This window comes from Ovis aries, chromosome 9 (assembly GCF_016772045.2).
Source record: "Ovis aries strain OAR_USU_Benz2616 breed Rambouillet chromosome 9, ARS-UI_Ramb_v3.0, whole genome shotgun sequence".
Taxonomy (NCBI): domain Eukaryota; kingdom Metazoa; phylum Chordata; class Mammalia; order Artiodactyla; family Bovidae; genus Ovis; species Ovis aries.
In genome coordinates this window covers 45442257-45463718 of record NC_056062.1, presented here as the reverse complement: position 1 = coordinate 45463718, position 21462 = coordinate 45442257, and the positions used below count along the sequence as shown (strand labels likewise).

Sequence of the window (21462 nt, the reverse complement as noted above, 5' to 3'; positions counted from 1 at the left end):
TTCTCCTTGGGCGGGGGCGGGGCGGGGCGGAGGCGGGGCGGGGGTAGTAAGTCCTTTCCTGAAATACCAAGGGTACTCTTCTCCTTGCCTTGGCCCTGCAAAGAGTTTCTTCACTCATGTTTTAGAAAGTTACCAGTTGATCTTAAAAATTTTTTTGCACATCTCAGACTTATGAATCCATTATTCATATAGACAGCAGTAATACTTCACCTACCTAGAGTGCAGCCAAGAACTGGCAAGTAAGTCAAAAGGCCTTACCGGCCTTGTATTATCAAAATGCCTGTCACACAGAACTTAAGCCTCACTCAAGAGCTAGTCCCTGCAGCCTCTGACCACTGTCCATTTAGCAGTTATCAGGAGCTTTTGCAGGGCCAAGAAATTTTACCAGTGGAAAACGAAGATGAAGAAAAAGGTTGCTATGAAGACACGTTAAAGACAAAGAATGATAAAAGCTTCTTGTGAATTTTTCAGATAATTTTATCAGCATATATAAATATACATACAAATGCTTTATGCTGCTCTATGCACGTATAAAACAAATTTGGAGGCACACACTATTTTGTTATCTGTTTTGTGTATAAAACATATTTTTATATTAGTAAATATTTTCTACATTATCATTTTTAAATAGTATAAAGTGGACCATTAAAATAAACAAATTCCTTCAAAGAGTTTAAAAAAATAAAGTATACCATTGTTTGACTGTGTCATGATTTCTTTATCTATTTTTCTTTCTCTAATAAAAGATACTTAATTTCAAACCTTTCCTATTAAAACTCCCATGGCAGTAAACAATGGAAACATACCTTGGACATGGCTACACACAATGAATATGTTTTCTCTCCTTTTTTTTTTTTTTACCAACTTATCTGCCACTTCAGACAGAGAGATTTTCTGAACTACTTTCCATCCTTGATTTTTCTAAAACTTCTATCTCGATTTTCATCTTATCTCTCTGAAAACTCCTTTTCAGTGTTCTCAACTAGATCACTTTTCTACCTGTATCTCGAAGGTTGATGATGTATGTGCCAGTGGGTGGGCTCTTTTTCCCTATATACTAATAATTCCCATATCCGTATCATGCAAAGGCTGTTCACCTCACACTCCCACAGAAATGTCTGAAGACTAGATAAATAAACAAAACAACTGCCCCATTATCTGCTTTCATTTTCACTCAGAGGCTGTTATCCTCTAACTCCTCAGGCTTTTGTCAGAAGAGACTTTCGCGGGATGTTCGTGATTGATGCACTAAAAAAGTTCTTTGTTGTTGTTGTTGTTTCAATTGATTCTGGACAGCTGTTATCAGTCACAGAGCATAAAATATCAGCCCTCTGTCTTCCCAACAGCCGGACATTTTTCCCTGGAAAAGCTCCAGCCAGTGTTGCACCTGAACTGCAAACTGCAGATTGATGTCTAAATGGACTAAAGATACCCATCCTATCACTGCCTCCCTTCAGACAGATTAGACTCAGAAAAGCTTTGGGTTCACTCGTCGTTGGCATAATCCTTTAACAGATTTCTGTCTCATTTAGTCGCGAAGTCATGTCTGACTCTTTGCGACCCCGTGAACTGCAGCATGTCAGGCTTCCCTGCCCTTCACTATCTCCCAGAGTTTGCTCAAACTCATGTCCACTGAGTCAGTGATGCCATCCAACCATCTCATCCTCTATCACCCCGCCTTCTCCTCCTGCCCTCAATCTTTCCCAGCATCAGGGTCTTTTCCAGTGGGTCAGCTCTTTGCATCAGGTGGCCAAAGTATTGGAGCTTCAGCTTCAGCTTCAGCATCAGTCCTTCCAGTGAATATTCAGGGTTGATTTCCTTTAGGATCGACTGATTTGATCTCCTTGCAGTCCAAGGGACGCTCAAGTGTCTTTTCCAGCACCACAATTTGAAAGCATAAATTCTTATGACTGAGTTATATGCTAATTACTGTACTACATGCTGGGGAGTCCAAGTCCTGGGTTCCCCTGCCTCCCCACAGTGCAGAGTCCAGAAACCTCTGAAAGTAGGTCACAGCATGTAAGTGTGCACAGAGAAAAGCATGGAAACACAGAAAGAGGGGGACAAAACCCAGTCCCAAGAAAGACAGCAGCAATAAATCATCAAGGGCATTTGAGCTGAGACTGAAGAGAGGAGTAGAAATTAGCCTGGGGTGAGTAGGAGTGAGATGTCAGGACACAGGCGCAGCATAAGCAAATATGAGAAAGGGAAGAACATCAGTGAGTGTGAAAAATTCCCCTGTTACTGGTGCATAAACGGCCTGATGATGAGTCATGAGAGATGATACAGACACGTGACTAAGGGTCAGAGCATAGAGAACCTTCTATGAGTTTGTTTTTTCATAAAGTTTTTTTAATGTGGACCATATTTAAAGCTTTTATTGAATTTGTTACAACGTTGCTTCTGTTTCATGTTTTGGTTTTATGGCCAAGAGGCATGTAAGATCTTAGCTCCCCAATCAGGGATTGAATTTGCATCCGCTGCATTAGAAGGTGAAGTCTTAACCACTGGACCACCAGGAAAGTTCCTATGAGGTTTTAAGGAGCCACTGAATGTCTGCAAAAAATGGTATCAGGTTTTCACTGTAGATCCAGCCCACTGACTGGAGTAAGGGCTGTTTGGAAGAACTGAAAAACAAGAGTGTGGAGAGGACTGGTTATTCATGCCTCAGACTTTTCCAACTCTCCTGGGCTCACAAACTGGACTACATCCCCCAGCCTCCTTTGCAGTCAGTTGTAGAAGGTAGGTGATGTTATTCGTGCACTTCCACTTCGAAACATTAGAAACGACCCCTGTAATCCTCTATTGTCTCTGCCTGCATGCAGGCCCCTTGGATCAGGTGCTAAAGATGGGAGAATAACAGGATAGAACAGTCTGTATCCCCATCACACTCTGTTGTTGTTTAGTAGCAAGTCATGTCCAACTCTTTGCAACCCCATGGACTGCAGCATGCCAGGCTTCCCTGTCCCTCACCATCTCACTGAGTTTGCTCAAGTTCATGTCCATTGAATCTGTGATGCCATCCAACCATCTCATCCTCTGTCGACCCCTTCACCTCCTGCCTTCAACCCTTCCCAGCATCAGGGTCTTTTCCTATAAGTCAGCTGTTTGCATCAGGTGGCCAAAGTATTGAAGTTTCAGCTTCTGCTTCAGAGTCAGTCCTTCCAAAGAGTATTTAGGGTTGATTTCCTTTAGGATTGACTGGTTTGATCTCCTTGCTTTTCAAGGGACTCTTCAAGAGTCTTCTCCAGCACCAGGCACACTCTGTGCAATGACTGAAGACTTACATGGTATTAAGCCACAGAGATGTTGGCCATGAGACTCCCCTAACATAAAGTTATGGCAAGCCCTTCAGCCACAGGCTCAATTCAGGTAAGGACTACACTTGGTTTTTTCCTGTCATGGAGCAGGAATGAAATGAAATAAAAATGGAACATGTAAATGGATAAACCAATGGTCTGGTCAGTGATGTTGAGTGTGAATTACAGGGTACTAATAGGGGCAGAGAAGAGAATCACACCCAAGAGAGAGTGCGTGCTTGCTAAGTCAATTCAGTTGCGTCCAACTATGTGCGACCCCGTGGACTGTAGCCTGCCAGGCTCCTCTGTCCATGGGATTTTCCAGGCAAGAATACTGGAGTGGGTTGCCATTTCCTTCTTCAGGGCATCTTCCTGACCCAGGAACTGAACCCACGTCTCTTATGTCTCCTGCACTTATGAACCTGCATGGCAGGCAGGTTCTTTACCACTAGCACCACCTGGGATGCCCCCCAAGAGAGTGGGGAAATCTCAAGACTTGGGAATTAAAACAGAGAGAGGAACTTCCCTGGTGGTCCAGTGGCTAAGAATCTGCCCAAGAATGCAGGGGACATGAATTCAATCCCTGGTCCAGGAAGATCCCACATGCCGCAGAGCAATAAGCCCCTGAGCAGCAAATACTGAGCCCATGTGCCTACAGCCCGTGCTCTGCAACACTGAGAAGTCCACTCGCGGCAATGAAGAACAGCCCCTGCTCGCCAAAACTCAAGAAAGCCAGTGCATAGCGACAAAGACCCAGTGCAGCCAAAAATAAATAAATAATAAACATTTTAAAAACACTCTGCCTTCTAATGCATGGGGTGCGGGTTAGATCCCTGGTCAAAGAGTTAAGATCCTTACATGCCTCACGGCCAAAAAACAGAACACAAAATAGAAGCAATACTGTAACTAACTCAAAGACTTTAAAAATGGCTCACATCACAAAAATCTTAATAAAAAAAAAAATAAAAAAAAAAAGGTTAGGGAGAAAGATGAGTCCAGTTTGGCTGAACCAGTAGGTAGGTGTCACCAGCTAAGATAAAGCACGTAAAGAAAAGTAGTGGTAAAGAAGGAAGTATGATCTACTTAGATAAACTGACTTTGACATGGCAGTGGGATACCACCACCTTGTATAAAATGAGAGGGATGGTACGGGGAGGGAGGTGGGAGGGGGATGCAGGATGGGGAACACGTGTACACCCGTGGCGGATTCATGTTGATGTATGGCAAAATCAATACAATATTGTAAAGTAATTAGCCTCCAATTAAAATAAATAAATTTAAATAAAAAATAAAGGTATTATAAAAAGAAAAAAATAACTGAAAGTAAGTAAATATGAAAAAAAAAACATAAACAGTCCGGATGGGAAATACACTCATTTGAGTTAGCTGTGTAGGGGTGATAGTTAAATCTGTGAGGGAGGAGAAGGCTAGACACAGAGAACATTTGAAAGAACAGAAGCAGAGGATGAAAAACATCTATAGCAGCAGGAAAGAAAGAGGTGTATTAGAATGAAACCTACAAGAAATGACATGTAGGGCACCCAAAGACCATCAAATGAGGGCCAGGTCCCAGAAACTAAAACATCAAGGGTTTGAAGACAGAGTCATCAGTGGTGTTAAAATGACCAAAGCAATTTTTGAAAATGAGAAAGAGTGTCCACTGAGTTTGATAATTTGGATTCAATTGGTGGTGACCATAGTGAGAAAACTCTGAGTAGAATGACAGGTCCAATAATTACACTGAGGAGTGAGAGGAATCTGAGCAGGCGGAGAAGATGCGCATTAACTATTCTCTTTGAAAACTTGGATGAAAGAGGAAGAAGGAATTCTGATGCTATCCGAGGGAACTCAACCTCAAGAGGAGGTTGTGTGTGTTTGTTTTAACATCAGTTAGAGCTGTGGTGTTCATCATGGGAGCTACTCATCAGATGGCTAACGAACATTTGAAATGTGACTCGTCCATGCTGAGGGGTGCTATAAAATAAAATTCACAACAGACTTTTGAAGACTCAGCATGAAAGAAAAACAATATAAAACACCTCAATAATAATTTTTAGATGGAATATACATTAAATGATAATAATTTAGATGTAGTAGGTTAATATTGTGGAGAAGGCAATGGCACCCCACTCCAGTACTCTTGCCTGGAAAATCCCATAGATGGAGGAGCCTGGTAGGCTGCAGTCCATGGGGCTGCGAAGAGTTGGACACAACTCAGTGACTTCACTTTCACTTTTCACTTTCATGCATTGGAGAAAGAAATGGCAACCCACTCCAGTGTTCTTGCCTGGAGAATCCCAGGGACAGAGGAGCCTGGTGGGCTGCCGTCTATGGGGTCGCACAGAGTCAGACACAACTGAAGTGACTTAGCAGCAGCAGCAGGTTAATATTGTATTAAAATTAATTTTATAGGTTTCTTTTTTGCTTTTTTGTAATGTGCCTATTTTAAACATATAAAATCCCATGTGTGGCTCATGTTACATATCTGTTTGGCAAGGCTCAGCTGAAGTATGTTATTGGCTGTCAGGGATAAATAGCAATAACACTAATAATACCTGTGGCAGGCAGAAATCTAGGACGGCTCCCAAGATACACCCCTGGGCGGTCTTTTCCCTTTGAGTCTGCATGGTGGAACCACTGAAGATGAAAGGGTATCTCTCTCTTGGCTTGGTTACTAAACAGCAGACTGAGTAAATCAGAAGTAAATCCTGGTGGTCCTGACCTAATCAGATAAGCCCTTTAAAAGACGGCAAAGCTTCAGAGAGGTGCTCCCCAGTGGCCTCAAGGAAGAAACAGTTCATTGTTGTTGTTGTGAGAGGAGGAGACCACAAGGGAAGGACCTGGGAATGAGCTGAGAACACTCCTGGCCAATAGCCAATGAGGAAAAAAAGGGGTCTCAGTGTTGCAACAGCAAGCGCTGAATTGGACCAACAGTGTGAATAAGCTTAGAAGACCCAAGTCCAGGAGTAATCCCAGCCCCAACCAGCACCTTAATTTCAGCTTGCCCAGACCCTGAGCAGAGGACCCAATTAACCTGCACTCAAACTCCCAAAACACAAAAATAGTAAGATAATAAATTTTTACTTTTTAAAGGTACTAAGTTTCTGGTAATCTGTTATATAATAATAGAAATGGAATATTATATCTAATGTTTGTGCTGTATGTGCTGTATGTGCTGTGCTTAATCAGTCAGTCATGTTCAACTCTTTGCGACCCCATGGACCGTAGCCCACCAGGCTCCTCTGTCCATGGAATTATCCAGGCAAGAATACTGGAGTGGGTTGCCATGCTCTCCTCCATGGGATCTTCCCAACCCAGGAATCGAACCCAGGTCTCCCACATTGCAGGCAGATTCTTTACCATCTGAGCCAGCAGGGAAGCCCAAGAATACTGGAGTAGGTAGCCTATCCCTTCTCCAAGGGAATCTTCCTGACCCAGGAATCAAACCAGGGTCTCCTGCATTGTAGGCAAATTCTTTACCAGCTTACCTACCAGGAAAGCCCCCTATATAATGTTTAATTGGCAGTTATATCTAATGTTTAATTGGCAGTTATTTCATACCAGGCACAATATTAAACACTTTAGACACAAAATCTCATGTGATTTTCATAAAACCTTCAGAAATAGTACCGTGATTATTCCAACTTTACAGTAAAGGTGACAGAAACATAGTAAGGTTTATTCTCAAGGTCATGAAGCTAATAATTGGTAGCATTCCAGGCCACTGAAACTATTCTAACATATCTACCTTGAGGTAAGGAACACAGCACGAAGAGGGTCACAGGTCATGTCTGACTGTAAGATAAAGCATTATGCTGAAAGGTTTGCAAAAAGCCAGAAAAAGAGCATGGTACATTTGCAAACTGGAGAGAATTTCAAATCTTTCCTGTTATTATTTGAAAGAGCAAGAGAGAGAGAAGGAAGGAGGGGGGTTGCATTTAAGTCTGTATAAGCTGACAGCTGTAGAGATGAGATAATTCTAGTATTTTGAGGGATATAAACAATTTTTTACTGTCAATCTCTACTAATAACAAATACTTTAAATAATGTATTATCTTTTAGGAAGTAAAACTTGGATAAAGCAAAGACCAGCCTTGCCAGAGAGAATTCTATCAGAGACTGTATGAAAATTAGGCACTCACTAAAAACTTCCAATCTTTCCTGTGGTACAGGAAAACAGTTCACGATAATAAGACAATGAACATTCCTTTTGACCATAACTGGAGGAAAGATTCCATTCCCTAAGTCTTCCTATTAAATAAAACAATGGTTAATAAAGTCACCACTATTTTAGAGAAAGAGTTATCAAGTTAGTCTGTTATAAAAGTCAAACAAGATCAAACAGGAATGAATTGACATCTAGCTTCAGGAAGATGGATGAACAGTTTGAGATTAAATAGTTCAATTCTGGGCAGCAAGATCACTAAATAAACATTGTGCTCATGCGTGCTCCCTCATGTCCAAATCTCTGCAGCCCCTCAGACTGTAACCCACTAGGCTCCTCAGTCCATGGACTTTCCCAGGCAAGAATACTGGAGTGAGTTGCCATTTCCTTCCCCAGGGGATCTTCCTGACCCAGGGATCAAACCCACAACTCCTTCATCGTCTGCACTGCAGGCATACTCTTGACCGCTGAGCCACCGGGGATATTTCTACTAATTTACAATGATCATCTCAGGTGAACTGATAACCGAATAGTTAGACACATGTTGGACCTAAGACAAGAAGTTAATATTAAATCTCAGATAGCAAAAATCATAGAAACTCAAGTCATCCAATAAAGTAGGCTTTTGTTCCAAAAGAGACTCAGAAACTTACCCAGAGAAATAAGCAACCTCACCCTGCATGACCAACTGCTCCCTTACCCCACATAAACATCACCATTACTGCTACAAAAAACAGAGCCCCTTTATAATGATCAAGTGACACCAAAAGCGCGCACACACACACACACACACATACACACACACACACACTAAAGCCTCTGACATATTAATGGACAAGGTTCTTTTCATGAACATAATAATTAGCTGAAAACTCATTTTATCATTATTTGGTCCAAAAGTAAACCTAGCCAAAAACAGGATTTTCTTGAATCTCAACCAAAGAGTTCCTACTAATGGCAAAATTATGAGAATCTATCAGAAGCCAAGTTAACATTGAGACAGGCTTACTATACAAAGGTTAAATAAAAAACCTAGTGGCTCTAATTAATTATAAATTAAGAAGTATGAAAAAGCTAAATCTTTCTAAAAAAAACATAAAACAGTATACAAATACATAATTACAGTATAGCATAATATATAAACACATAGATATTTATATAAACAATTCTCCCAAAATATGCTAAGGGAAATTTTTAACTTGGAAAAATATCAAGAAACTAGTAACACTGCTATTTTAAAAAACAGACTGATCCTAAAACATAATCTATTAGAATTTACTAGTATTCTACTTTAATATGAATCTTTAACATGATATCATACCAAAAGAAAATTTTAGTGAGACTATAGCATTAATATGTTTCCAGAGATGCCCAATTTTTAATATTGAAATATATTTAAGAACCAGAGAAAGACAGAAATACTTTGAACTTCCTACAAAAACTGCAAAGTGTATACATACATATATATTTACATACAAATATATACTTTATGTATATACTATACTATATATATAGAATGCATTGATCAAATCAAATATTTGTCTATCTGAAATATATCATTTTAAACATTCCCACCCATCAGAAGAAGGAGATGGAACCATGTCTTCCTGATCTGGAGATGAGAGGACCAAGGCTCATACAGGTTTAATGATAGGTTAATGATTTATCTAAGGTTATTAACCTCATAGAAGGCAAAACTTCTAACTCAGGCCCTTGGATTACAGATCACTGCTTTTATAAAAAGGTATATTGCTAGGTTCTGAGAGAATTCTGAGAAGAATCTGGCCCAGTCACTATTAAGAAGTTTAGAGACATCAAAAACTAATGGAAGCAACAGGTTTGTGCATTAACTGAGATGACACATAATAACAGGGTTCAAAAGAGAAGAATGAATATGATGCCATTAGGTTTACAGTTGACCTGGGTAATGAACAGAGGCCGTGGAGGGAGATTGGAATCAAACAGCCATTGTGGGGAGGGATCTATAGCTCTTTCTACTCTATATAACCGGTCTTCCCATGAATCTATGTAACACACATGATCAGTCCTCAAATCCAATCTCATGCTCTAGAACTCTGCAGGCTCTCAAGAAATTATAATGAGGATGTTGGAAGTAGGTTATTGGTAATGGTAATGAATGTTTCTACTTTCATATTGGTTAGGAATTCCAATTACAATCAAGTAAATGAACTTACTTCGAGAGAGATTCTCAAGGGCTTTTCCCAGTTTCTTGCTCTCTTGAAGGATGTGGTTCAATTCATCAAAATCACGGCTTTCTGGTTTAGTCCGCCAGTTCCACTTAGGATGATCTACTGACCTTGGCACTATGTTTAAAAAAAATGATTACTTCATAAGCATGCTACAGAAAGATAAAAACTTACTATTCATCATTATGTGAAAGATTGTCTCAAGATCAGTGCACAGAATAAAAATGGTTTTTGGAAATAGTTCTCTTGTGAGCAAACAGAAGGGAAGTTATGAGGCTGGATTTTAAGAAATGTTTTAACTAAACAAGTAAAGGAAGTGTGACAGTGTTTATAGAAAAAAGAAAATTCAGGTACTGATTTAACACTAGTAATTCATATAAATTAGGGAACAACACAAGCAAAGTATATATTATATTATGTTTTAGCAACTTAAAAAATAACTGCTACCTTCTTCATGAGCAATTTGTTAAATGATTTTAAGACATTCTTGCTGTCTTCTGATAAAACAAGACTGCATACTTATATTTACCTTCACTTTCCCTCAAATTCTCACTAAAATTATATTATGGTATTTTTCTTTTGTCAAAGAATTGGTTAAACAAAGAGAGAAGACAATACATTTCTTAAGGAAGATGCAAAATGAATTGATGAGTGATAAGTGGATTTAAAAAGATAGAGAAAACTGAAACCTAGGCCTTGAAGATAGAGATGTCAAAAAAGTGGACATTTCATACCATTTAAACGTTAAAGTATCAATCAAGGAGGACCAATGCCAAAATAATAAGAATAGAAAAACATAACTGCCTTCCAGATTAGAAGGATCCATTAAATGTTCAGTATAATGCAAGGCTGTGCTGTGCTTAGTCACTTAGTCATGTCCGACTCTTTGTGACCCCATGGACTGTAGCCCGCCAGGCCATGAAATTCTCTAGGCAAGAATACTGAAGTGGGTAACCTTTACCTTCTCCAGGGATCGTCCCAACCCAGGGAAAAAAACTGAGGTCTCCCACTTTGCAGGCAGATTCTTTACCATCTGAGCCACCAGGGAAGCCCAAGAATAGTGGAGTGGGTAGCCTATCCCTTCTCCAGGGAATCTTCCCAACCCAGGAATTGAACCATTGTCTCCTGAATTGTAGGTGGATTCTTTACCAGCTGAGCTGCCAGGGAAGCCCATAATTCAAGGCACATTATCACAAAATTTTACAACAGTGGTAATAAAGAAAACATCTTTAAAAGCTTTCAGAGACAAAAATAGCAAATCAAATTGTCATCTGATTTCTCAGCAGCAATGCTTGGCCCCAAAAGACACAGGAGAAGTTCCTTCAAAATTTTAACTGAAGATTACTTCTAACTTAGAATTTTATTTATTTGTTTAACTTAGAATTTTATACCCAACTAAAATGGGCTTCCCTGGTGGCTCAGAGGGTAAAGCATCTGCCCACAATGTGGGAAACCTGGATTTGATCCATGAGTTGGAAAGATCCCCTCGAGAAGGAAATAGCAACCCACTCCAGTATTCTTGCTTGGAGAATCCCAGGGATGGAGAAGCCTGGTAGGCTACAGTCCATGAGGTCACAAAGGGTCAGACACAGCTGAGCGACTTCACTTTACACTTTAAGGGTCAATCGGGTTTCCTAGGTGGTGCTAGTGGTAAAGAACCCACTTGGCAATGCAGGAGACATAGAAGACGAGAGTTCGATCCCTGGGTCAAGAAATCCCCTGGAGGAGGGCATGGCAACCAACTCTGGTATTCTTGCCTGGAGAATCCCATGGACAGAGGAGCCTAGAGGGCTACAGTCCATAAGTTTGCGGAGTCAGACACGACTGAAGCGACCTGGCGCACAGCACAAGGAGTCAGTCAAGATACTTGTAAGGACTCAGAAAATGTACCTGGCAAGCACTCTCAGAAAGTTCCTAGTGTGAGGTGCTCCACCAAAATAAACAAGTAAACCCCAAACTGGAAAGACTTGAGATTCAGGAAACATAATCCCCCATAAGAAGAATGAAAACGTAAGCCTCAGGATGACAGTAAACAATGGTCTCAGCAGACAGCTGAGAAAAAGGAAACTAAGGAGTTAAGACTGGAGCAAGAGAACAAAGGACCACAGGAGAGAAGTCTCTAAGAATTTTTAAATGAAATAAAGTATAAAATGTAAACTAAAGTAAGATAGAAGAACATGATGTGTTTTAGTTATTGAGAGTGTTGACATTTTAAGGCACGTTTTGGTGAAGCATTAGTGATGGGTACAGAGAAAGCAAAGCAAGCAGAAAACAACCCAATTATTGATTCTAGAAACAAAATAAAAGTTGGCTTTCCTACGATTCTACTATGAAAAAGGATAATTAACACAATAATAAAAATATCAGTGCAGAGTCTACATCATTTGAAATATCTGCCTGCCTGTACTGTGAGAATGTGATGGGCCTTGGGAATAAAGCATAATGTCTTAGAAGAGATCAAGAGATGATGCTTCAAATTTAAAAGCTAAAAGAGAACTATGCAAGTATTTTCTATGTTTAGATATATAGATCTGAGTACCAAAAGAAACATCTAAGAGTTAAAAATGGGTCCACATTGGAAGCAGAACAGGAAGAACAGAAGGACACTTGCTTTATGGCATTAGTTTGCTCTTTATACCACATATGTCTATGTTCGATAAAAATAAAATAATTTAAAAATATTTACATGGTAAGGCTATAGGAAAAATACTCTCAACCTACTGAAAAATTTTTTCAGCCACCTTTTTAGAAGTAATTCAGAAATATTTATTGCAATAGAACATATACTGACCCTCTGACTCAGCAATCTTATTTCTGACAAATTATAATACATAAATGAAAACTCTCATAGTTATATATATATGTACAAAGGTTTATTTTATCATAAAGTGCATGACAATTGTTTATTTCACCAAAGAGTTAATGGTTGTAAAACTCTGCAAATAATCTATAAAACTAAATGTACTTCACAGGGAAATAAATTATGGCATATTTACACTATGGTATAGGTATATACTTATGAAAATGTATAACACAGATCTAAGTTAATTGCATGGAGATACATCCATAATACATTTTAAAACAATAAAAACAAGTTGCTTAGGAATGTGTACAGTTTAAAGCCAGTTTCATAAAGCAAATCAACTCCCACATATTTTATGTTAGTTTATACAAAGAAAAGGATGTAAAAGAATGTAAATTGCTTCAAAGGATGTGAAAAGATACAAACTATTTCCAAGGGAGTAGAATAGGAAATGGCTGATGGGAGAGGATCTATCTTTCTACGTTTGTATTTTTTTCATTGTCATTATAAGCAATATCTAAAGATTTATTTAAATTAAAGAAGTCATGACTTCTTTAATTTAAATACATTTAAACTAAAAACATGCATGTGCCTCCTGTGTTTCTTTGTTTAAGGGACTCTGGGATGGAGACGTCAGCTGACATCAGCACCCCAGTTTTCAAGCAGTGGAGAGGGGAAGCAGCGATTGTGATCAATGGTTCTAGAAAACACCTTCAAGCATACACCTATTACCCCACAGGCAATACCCCAGGAGTTCCCAGGGGACAAGCTCAGGCACAGGGAAGAGAAACTCCGAAGAGGAGGCAGAGAAAACTGTACTTGTACCAGATCCTTCAAAACACTTACTGGTACTTTTGTTAGCCTTTTTAAAAGTAATTTATCTAATCTGCATCATTATATTATCTAACTTTTCTGAAAATTACCATATCCTATCAAGATATCTTCAAATAAAAAAATAAGAACATAGTCTTTAAAAAAAAAAATCAGTCCCAATCAACCTCCCCAGATAATCATGAGACATGCCCCACTGCCCACCCCAGCAGACTTTGCAGAACACCACCTGAATGCCCTCTTGGGCAAATTGAGATGAGACCAGCAGAACTGCGCAGCCAATTTGCTGAACCCTGAGAAACTATAATTTGTTGTTTAAGGCCATGGAGTTTGGGGAGGTTATATGCAGCACTGTAGAGAAATGATACGACATCCAAGCTCTTTCCCTCAGGAACTGTCAAGAGAAACTAAGACAAATTTCTTTCTGTATTTCTGTAGCTTGGGACAAATGTGCTACATTTGTGATATTCAGTTTATCATGGGATCCAAATCTAGGACAAGGAAGGCCACAGGATAATCACTGTCTAATCAACTACACTGGATGATTTCAGAAGATGTTTTGAAATAACTAACGGAAGATGATTTGGGAGTCATCAGCCCAGTTTACAGACTCAAGGTAAGAATCTCTTAAGGTTTCTGATGAATTAAAAACCTTGCTTAGGTAATACTTAGTACTAAAACTCAGGGCTACAGTTTAAATATATTGTCTAAAAAATGTCCTCAGGAGAAATGGATAATAATAGAATGGTATAAACAACTGAATATTAATATGATCCATATGAGGTGAAACAATCTGAGATTAGGGACAGCCTATAATTATCCCTGAGATAAAACACATCCCCAGAGCACAGCAGGAACCCATCCACAGCACCATATAAATGGTCATGCTCCATTCATTCATAAAGAGGTTACTACTTCACAAACAGCCTACTGTATACTGAGCAGGGCCTATTTTGAACAACATTAATCAAATCAAAATTAATTAAACCCTGATATCTCCACCAATAGTTTCTATCTGTGGGTCAAATAATAAATTTACTATTTCCTCCAAATGACTTGATATATTATTTATCCATTTCTTTTGAATCAAAATAATTTCAATTATTTAGATCTTTTAACTCTGTTTTCTAAAAGTTTAGTAAATGCTAGTATTCTTTCCTGAAAGTTCCTCCCAAGTACTTTACCTTCACTTATGTCAGGAGATTTCCCAGTACTATAGTTATGATGTACCTAAAGTAGATTATAGTGAATTTATTATTTCCTGTCTCTTGCCTTCTGCATTTCCATACTATGATTTTTTAGACATTGCATTGCCACATTAATTCTCTTGTATCTATGCAATTTATGTTTTCTACACAGATGTATGCTTCCCTGGTGGCTCAGAGGTTAAAGCATCTGCCTCCAATGTGGGAGACCCGGGTTCAATCCCTGGGTTGGGAAGATCCCCTGGAGAAGGAAATGGCAACCCACTCCAGTATTCTTGCCTGGAGAATCCCATGGACGGAGAAGCCTAGTAGGTTACAGTCCACAGGGTGGCAGTCGGACATGACTGAGCGACTTCACCTCACCTCACACAGATGTATAGTCTTTTCGTTTTTTTCCTAAAATTTTAACAAATATACAGCTATTTCTCTTTGAGTATGCTGTGCTAAATGAAACACTGAAAAAATGAGAAATCTCTGACAAATACAACAGCATAAATAAAAATACTGAGAACTGGTTCTAGTTTTTGGTTTTAACTGAAGTTAATGTACTTACCTCAATTTTTTCATCTGGATCACAAATTTGAAATGGCTATAAAAGAATCAGTATACACTATCATGCATAGGGAATTGATAAACAAATGTTTTTCTGGCCCCTTCTGGCAAGACTCCACTGACTATCCTCAACCATTCTATCAGAAAGCACCACTAACAGTAGAGATGCTTCAAGTACATAGGAAAAACTTCAGTGAACTCTCTTTGTCATATTTTCCTTCAGTTGTGACAATTCACAATTGAAAATTAAAATCATAATATTATCTTGCAGATCTTTGTACCTATACTAGCTTGTATTGTGTAATGTGCTCTTTTTTGTTATCTGAAAATGCACAGCTTCTAAACTGTTTCATTTGTATAGCACAAAACACTGTCCTAGGTTCTAGGAGTAAACCAGTGTGAATAAATAAAATTCCCAGTACTCATGGAGATGACATTCTATTCAAGCTCACAGTCTACTGCACAGGATAACAGGTTACTGTGTTCCTTATAAAACTGGCCTTAAATAATATACAGTATATATTTTAAAATAAGTTTTAGCAAAAAAGATCTTCTGTAATGAATGTTAATGATATTTATCTCATATGAAATCTTTGCCATCCATGGGATTTTCCAGGCAAGAATACTGTAGTGGGCTGCCATTTCCTTTTCCAGAGGATCTTCCCAACCCAGCGATTGAACCTGGGTCTCCTGCATTGCAGACAGACACTTTACCGTCTGAGCCACCAGGGAAGCCCATGATGTGAAAGTTAGTAGCTATTAATATGGTCTTTTTTCGTTTTATTATTGTCTTTGTTCTTTTAAGAACAGTCACTTAGAAAAATTTTATACTTACTACACAAATATTTCTGTCAAGTAATACTTCAGCTAAGAAAATATCTTTTTATTTTGAAAGTCTCTTTATCAGTTTTGTTTTACGGTAAGAATTATAAAATTTTATCAAATACATTCAAATATTATTTGAGATGTCATATGACTTTTCTTTATCAATTTGTATATTGTACCAACATACACATAATGGTAGTCCCAAAAGGAGAAGAAAGAACATTTGAAGAAATAATGCTTGAAAGATATTCCATGAAAACATTAATGAAAAAGAGTAGGGGTGGCTATGCTAGTATCAGACAAAATAGACTTTAAAACAAAACTTGTTAAAGAAGAGGACAAAGAATATTACATATTGGTAAAATGGTCAACCAATCAAGATTCAACAATTACTTAACATATACACATTTAACAGCAGATCCCTCAAACACATGAATCAAACACTGATATAACTGATGGCATAGAATTCTACAATAATAGCTGGAAACTCTAATACTTCCGTGTCAATAATGCATAGAAAAAATCTAAACAGATCAATAAGAAAACAGAGCACTTGAACAACACTATAAATCAATTAGGCCTAATAGACAAATAGAGAACAATACAAAGACTAACAGTCATACGTATCTTTCTTCCAAGCGCATGTGGAACAATCTCTAGTATAGACCATATATATGTCAGGTCACAAAATAAGTCAAAATGTATAGACTACAGTAAAAGTGGTTTCTCAGATGCGAATTTGCAATTGTAAAGCCCACAATAAAAAAGAAAGAAACATCTCATATCAATAACTGACCTTTATACCTTAAAGAAGTAGAAAAGAATAGAAAACTAAACTAAACCTAGCAGAATGACATAAATAATAAATATTAAAACAGATAGGTGAAGTAGAGGATTCAAATGTAACAGAAATAAATCAACAAAACCAAAAGTTGAATCTCAAGAAAGAGCTTAAAAATTAATAAACCTTTAGCTAGATTCACTAAGAAAAAAGGGAGAAGATTCAAATTATTAAAATCAGAAATGTAACCAAGACATTACTACAGACTTTACAGAACTGTTTTTAAAAAGAATTAGAACGTTATGAATATTTAATGCCAATAAACTACACATGAAATGGAAAAATTCATTGGTGAATTCTACCAAACATTTAAAAAACTGACATCAATTCTTCTCAAACACTTCCAAAAAAATGTAAAAGGAGGGAATGCATCTAAACTCATTCTATAAAGCCAGCATTTCCCTGACACAGAAGACAAGAACATAATACTAAAACAATACAGCAGCATCTCTTCTGAAAATAGATCCAAAAATGCTCAACAAAATAGCAACATATCAAATTCAGCAGTATAATAAAAGGATTATGGAAATACAAAATAGTCAAAGCAATCTTGAGAAAGAAAAATGAAGCTGGAGGAATCAGGCCCCTGGACTTCAGATTATACACTGAAGCTGTAGTAATCAATAGTAAGGTACTGGCACAAAAACAGAAATATACATCAATGGAACAAGATAGAAAGCCCAGAAGTGCACCTATGGTTAATTAATTTACAACAAGGTAGATAAGACTGTATTATACAATGGAGAAAAGACAGTCTCTTCAATTAGTGGTGCTGGAAAAACTGGAGAGCTCCATGTAAAAGAATGAAATTAGAACATTCTCTAACACAAAAGCAAATTCAAAATGGATTAAATACCCAAGTATAAGGCCAGATACTATAAAACTCTTAGAGGAAAACAGGCAGAACACTCTTTCACATAAAGTGCAGCAGTATCTTTTTGGATGCATCTCCTATTCTAATGAAAATAAAAATAAAAATTTTTTAATGGGACCTAATTCAACTTAAAAGGTTTTGCACAGCAAAGACAAACCCACAGCAAACATTATCCTCAATGGTGAAAAATTGAAAGCATTTCCCCTAAAGTCAGGAACAAGACAAGGGTGCCCACTTTCACTGCTACTATTCAACATAGTTCTAGAAGTTTTTGCCACAGCAATCAGAGCAGAAAAAGAAATAAAAGGAATCCAAATTGGAAATGAAGAAGTAAAACTCTCACTGTTTGCAGATGACATGATCCTCTACATAGAAAACCCTAAAGACTCCACCAGAAAATTACTAGAGCTAATCAATGAATATAGTAAAGTTGCAGGATATAAAATCAACACACAGAAATCCCTTGCATTCCTATGCACTAATAATGAGAAAGTAGAAAAAGAAATTAAGGAAACGATTCCATTCACCATTGCAACGAAAAGAATAAAATACTGAGGAATATATCTACCTAAAGAAACTAAAGACCTATATATAGAAAACTATAAAACACTGATGAAAGAAATCAAACAGGACACTAATAGATGGAGAAATATACCATGTTCATGGATTGGAAGAATCAATATAGTGAAAATAAGTATACTACCCAAAGGAATCTACAGATTCAATGCAATCCCTATCAAGCTATCAGTGGTATTTTTCACAGAGCTAGAACAAATAATTTCACAATTTGTATGGAAATACAAAAAACCTTGAATAGCCAAAGTAATCTTGAGAAAGAAGAATGGAACTGGAGGAATCAACTTGCCTGACTTCAGGCTCTACTACAAAGCCACAGTCATCAAGACAGTATGGTACTGGCAGAAAGACAGAAATATAGATCAACAGAACAAAAGAGAAAGCACAGAGATAAATCCACACACATATGAACACCTTATCTTCAACAAAGGAGGCAAGAATATACAATGGAGTAAAGACAATCTCTTTAACAAGTGGTGCTGAGAAAACTGGTCAACCACTTGTAAAAGAATGAAACTAGATCACTTTCTAACACCATACACAAAAATAAACTCAAAATGGATTAAAGATCTAAACATAAGACCAGAAACTATAAAACTCCTAGAGGAGAACATAGGCAAAACACTCTTCGACATAAATCACAGCAGGATCCTCTATGACCCACCTCCCAGGATACTGCAAATAAAAGCAAAAATAAACAAATGGGATCTAATTAAAATTAAAAGCTTCTGCACAACAAAAAAAACTATAAGCAAGGTGAAAAGACAGCCTTCTGAATGGGAGAAAATAATAGCAAATGAAGCAACTGACAAACAACTAATCGCAAAAATATACAAGCAACTTATGCAGCTCAAGTCCAGAAAAATAAATGAACCAATCAAAAAATGGGCCAAAGAACTAAATAGACATTTCTCCAAAGAAGACATACGGATGGCTAACACATGAAAAGATGCTCAACATCACTCATTATCAGAGAAATGCAAATCAAAACCACAATGAAGTACCATTTCACACCAGTCAGAATGGCTGCAATCCAAAAGTCTACAAGCAATAAATGCTGGAGAGGGTGTGGAGAAAAGGAACCCTCTTACACTGTTGGGGGAATGCAAACTAGTACAGCCACTATGGAAACAGTGTGGAGATTCCTTAAAAATTGCAAATAGAACTGCCTTATGACCCAGCAATCCCACCGCTGGGCATACACACTGAGGAAACCAGAATTGAAAGAGACACATGTACCCCAATGTTCATCGCAGCACTGTTTATAATAGCCAGGACATGGAAGCCACCTAGATGTCCATCAGCAGATGAATGGATAAGAAAGCTGTGGTACATATACACAATGGAGTATTACTTAGCCATTAAAAAGAATACATTTGAGTCAGTTCTAATGAGGTGGATGAAACTGGAGCCTATTATACAGAGTGAAGTAAGCCAGAAAGAAAAACACCAATACAGTATACTAACACATATACATGGAATTTAGAAAGATGGTAATGATAACCCTCTATGCAAGACAGCAAAAGAGACACAGATGTATAGAATGGACTTTTGGACTCTGTGGGAGAGGGCAAGGGTGGGATGATTTGGGAGAATGGCATTGAAATATGTATACCATCAGGTAAGAAACGAATTGCCAGTCTATGTTCGATACAGGATACAGGATGCTTGGGGCTGGTGCACGGGGGTGATCCAGAGAGATGATATGGGGTGGGAGGTGGGAGGGGTTCAGGATTGGGAACTCATGTACACCTGTGGTGGATTCATGTCAATGTATGGCAAAACTAATACAGTATTATAAAGCAAAATAAAGTAAAAAAGAAAGAAACATACACACACAAAAATTAAAAAAGGAAACCATAAAAAAATGAACCAACAACCCACAGAATGGGAGAAAATATATGCAAATGAAGCAACTGACAAGGGATTAATCTCTAAGCTATACAAACAGCTCATGACAATATCAAAAAAACAAATAACTCAATTAAACAACGGGCAGAAGATCTAAGGAAGACATACAGATGGCCAAAAAAGCATACGAAAAGATGCTCAACATTGCTAATTATTACAGAAATGCCAATTAAAACTACAATGAGGTATCACCTCACAGTGGTCACAATGGCCATCATCAAAAAGTCTACAAACAACAAATGCAGGAGATAGTTTTGAGAAAAGGGAAACCTTTCACACTGTTGGTGGGAATGTAAATTGGTAAAACCACTATGGAGAAGAGTATGGATATTCCTTTAAAAACTCAAAATAGAGCTGCCACACAATATAGCATTCCCACTCCTGGGAATATATCCAGTGAAAATCATAATTTGAAAAGATACATGCACTCCAATGTTCACTGCAGCACTACAGTAGCCAAGACATGGAGTTAACCTAAATATCCATCCACAGAAGAATGGATAAAGAAGGTATAGTATGTATATACAATGGGATATTTCTCAGTCATAAAAAAGAATGAAATAACGCAAAGAGTTGGACACAACTGAGCGACTGAACCAACTGAACTGACTGAATGCCATTTGCAGCCAACGTGGATGGATCTAGACATGATCATAACAAATGCTGTAAGTTAGAGAAAGACATATGTAGTATGATATCACATATTTGGAATCTAAAAAGATGATATGAATGAACTTATTTATAAAATAGAAACAGCCTCACAGATTTGGAAAACAAACTTATGGTTACCAAAGGGGAAAGGTTGGGGGGAGGGGATAATTAGGAATTTGGGATTAATATATACACACTATTACATAGAAAATAGATAATCAACAGGGACCTAATGTATAGTACAGGAAACTCTACTCAATATTCTGTAATAACCTATATAGGAAAAGAATCTGAAAAAGAATGGATATATGTAGATGTATAACTGAATCACTTTCCCATATACCTAAAACTAATACAACATTGTAAATAAACTATACTCCAATGTCAAATAAAAATTGTATTTTAAAAGTATTTATAAGCTGTTACCATGCAATAAAAACTAAAACTAATAAATGAACTCATTAAAAAAGGTTAAACATCATTACAAAGTGGGATTTATCTCATGAATATAAAAGTTAACATAAGAAAATTAATCAATGCAATAATTGTGTTAACAGAATGAATTTTAAAATACACCATTATTTTGACTGATAGAGAAAAGGCTTTTGACAAAATTCAATATTCTATCATAATAAAAACTCCCACTAAATGAGTAGAAAGGAAGTTCTTCAATATGATAAAAGAAACTCATAGCTAACGTCATGTAGATTAGTAAAATAATG

General features: G+C 37.5%; 1 protein-coding gene across 2 annotated transcripts in view; it reads right to left on the bottom strand.

Moving 5' to 3' along the window:
* The window catches only part of C9H8orf34 (chromosome 9 C8orf34 homolog), a 336866-nt gene that overhangs the window by 239073 nt on the left and 76331 nt on the right, over positions 1–21462 (bottom strand). For both annotated transcript variants that reach the window (XM_027973026.3, XM_042254288.2), the window contains exon 4: positions 9660–9788. In XM_027973026.3, the coding sequence (XP_027828827.1) occupies positions 9660–9788 (129 nt within the window). The remainder of the gene's footprint in view (positions 1–9659; positions 9789–21462) is intronic.